This window comes from Lactuca sativa, chromosome 1 (assembly GCF_002870075.4).
Source record: "Lactuca sativa cultivar Salinas chromosome 1, Lsat_Salinas_v11, whole genome shotgun sequence".
Classification (NCBI taxonomy): domain Eukaryota; kingdom Viridiplantae; phylum Streptophyta; class Magnoliopsida; order Asterales; family Asteraceae; genus Lactuca; species Lactuca sativa.
In genome coordinates this window covers 7834376-7836421 of record NC_056623.2, presented here as the reverse complement: position 1 = coordinate 7836421, position 2046 = coordinate 7834376, and the positions used below count along the sequence as shown (strand labels likewise).

Below are 2046 nucleotides of genomic sequence, written 5' to 3'. Positions count from 1 at the left end.
AATTACACACAACAAGATCTAGCTAGCTTCATCAGCACATGGTTTGGTAAGGACAAGTTTTTTGCTACATATGAGTCTAACATCCTTCTTGTTAATGGAAGTAATATGTGGGAACAAACACCCTACACTAAACCACTGCCACTTGTTGAAAGAAGGATGCCAGGAAGGCCTTGTATGAAAAGGAAAAGGCATATTTTTGAGCATGAAGACAGGTTCTCCCCAGTCTCCTCTAAGCACAAAACTGTCCAATATCGGAATTATATGCAAAGGGGGCACAATAAATTATGTTGTAAGAATGCCTCAATCAACCCTACACCAAAGCCTAAGAAGAAAATTGGAAGGCCAAGGTTGAATCTAGAATTGACCAATTGCACAAGAGGTGGGAGAGGATCAAAAAGGGGTAGTAGAGGTAGTGGAAGAAGGTCTACTAGTGTTTATGAAAAATGTGAAAGTTTTGGGATATCCAAAAAAAAAGAACATGGGATTGAGCGTCAATTTATCACCCAAACAACACCTGATGTTGAGAGTGAATTTGTCCCACAAAAAAATATTAAGATTGATGTTGAAGAAACACAAGAGGAAAATGATGAAGATGGAGTTAAGGATGATGAACAACACCTATTATTGATAGTGAATATATTCCAAAAAAATATTGAGGTTGATGTTGAAGGGGATGGTCTTGATATGACTGATATGGATCAAATACTGCATGAGTTGAGTTACCTTAGAGAGTCAAAAGATAATGAAGCAGAGATCCTTTTATGTATTAACATCACCCAATCACAACTTAAAGAATTTGATGCTTTGCTTCACCAATCCAAAAAAGTTACAAAGGTAAAATTTATTTTTCAATAACATAACTAACTTGTATTTTTTCCCATGCAACTATGCAAGGATGTGCCTTTGGAGAGTGAACATGTACCATAAAAACAGGAGGACAATGATGAAAACAAGGAGGAGAGTAACTATGAAGATGGAGTTAAAGAAACACAGGAGGACAATGACGAAGATGGAGCTGAGGATGATGAAGAAGGAGTTGACGATACTCAAGTTAGGGTTAGATCAAGAAAACCTTCTGAAAGGATCATTGAAAACATGTTGAAGAAAATTATGGTGGACAAGAAGGGAATAGGAATGGCTCTAGAAAAACCTCTTACTTTGGATTAGATTGGTTAGGATTTAAGCAATTATATGTGCTATTTGGGAAAATTTGTTAGGAAGTCCTTTTTGGTAAATTTGTTAATATGCTCTTTATTTTGTAAACAATATACAATATGGTTGCATTGTTAACACTTTGGCCAATTTCGGTTTGTTTTGTTGATGTATAAATTACATCCATTTTGGTCATTATGTTATGTTGAAAAACATCCTTCATTTGCTCACATCATACACTTCCAATTGTACATTGCTCAAACATTAGGTATCCATAAAACCATTTTTCATTCCATAACATACAACTTACATCCAACTGTCATTTATGTAATCCAGATTACATACATTGCCAAAAGTTTTACAACAACCTAAAACTACTTCAACATAGTCCACACAATCACCAACAAACATTAAAAAAAACAATCTTCCATTTTTCACATTCACCTTGTACAGGAACCTATTGAATTCTACTGTTGTAAAAATCCATAGTTTCTTCCACAAAATCATTGTGTACTTAAATTGCATTGTTATGAAAATCCATCAACATGTTTATGTACCAGTTGTTTGGTAATGGGGGGGAGGGGGGGAGGTCGGCCCAAGCAAAATACTTGCAATCTTTTTACTCATCTTGTTATATAGGAAATAAAACCTAATTGGAAGATATTTGAGATGTAATTAAAGAGGGTTAAGGGATACTTACCCAGAAATTAGGGTAGTCGATGAACCTCCTGCCAGGGTTTGTTGGCCTCCATGATATCTACTTACCAACGGGGTCATCAAAAAAGCATGTTGCCCTTAATGCTTGCCTTTGTGATCGGATATTGTTCCTGCTTCCCACTGAGCTTAATGATACAATTTTTGGTAGAGTTTTGCTTCGACGGAGGGTAAGAAAGG

The 2046-nt window shown here is 35.9% G+C and overlaps 1 protein-coding gene across 1 annotated transcript; it reads left to right on the top strand.

The window, feature by feature from the left end:
* Window positions 1–261: 261 nt before the first annotated feature.
* Window positions 262–1167, top strand: LOC128126925 (uncharacterized). Its single transcript, XM_052765113.1, has 2 exons — window positions 262–834; window positions 934–1167. Exons 1-2 carry the CDS (start codon window positions 262–264, stop codon window positions 1165–1167), a joined length of 807 nt encoding a protein of 268 aa, XP_052621073.1.
* Window positions 1168–2046: the final 879 nt, after the last annotated feature.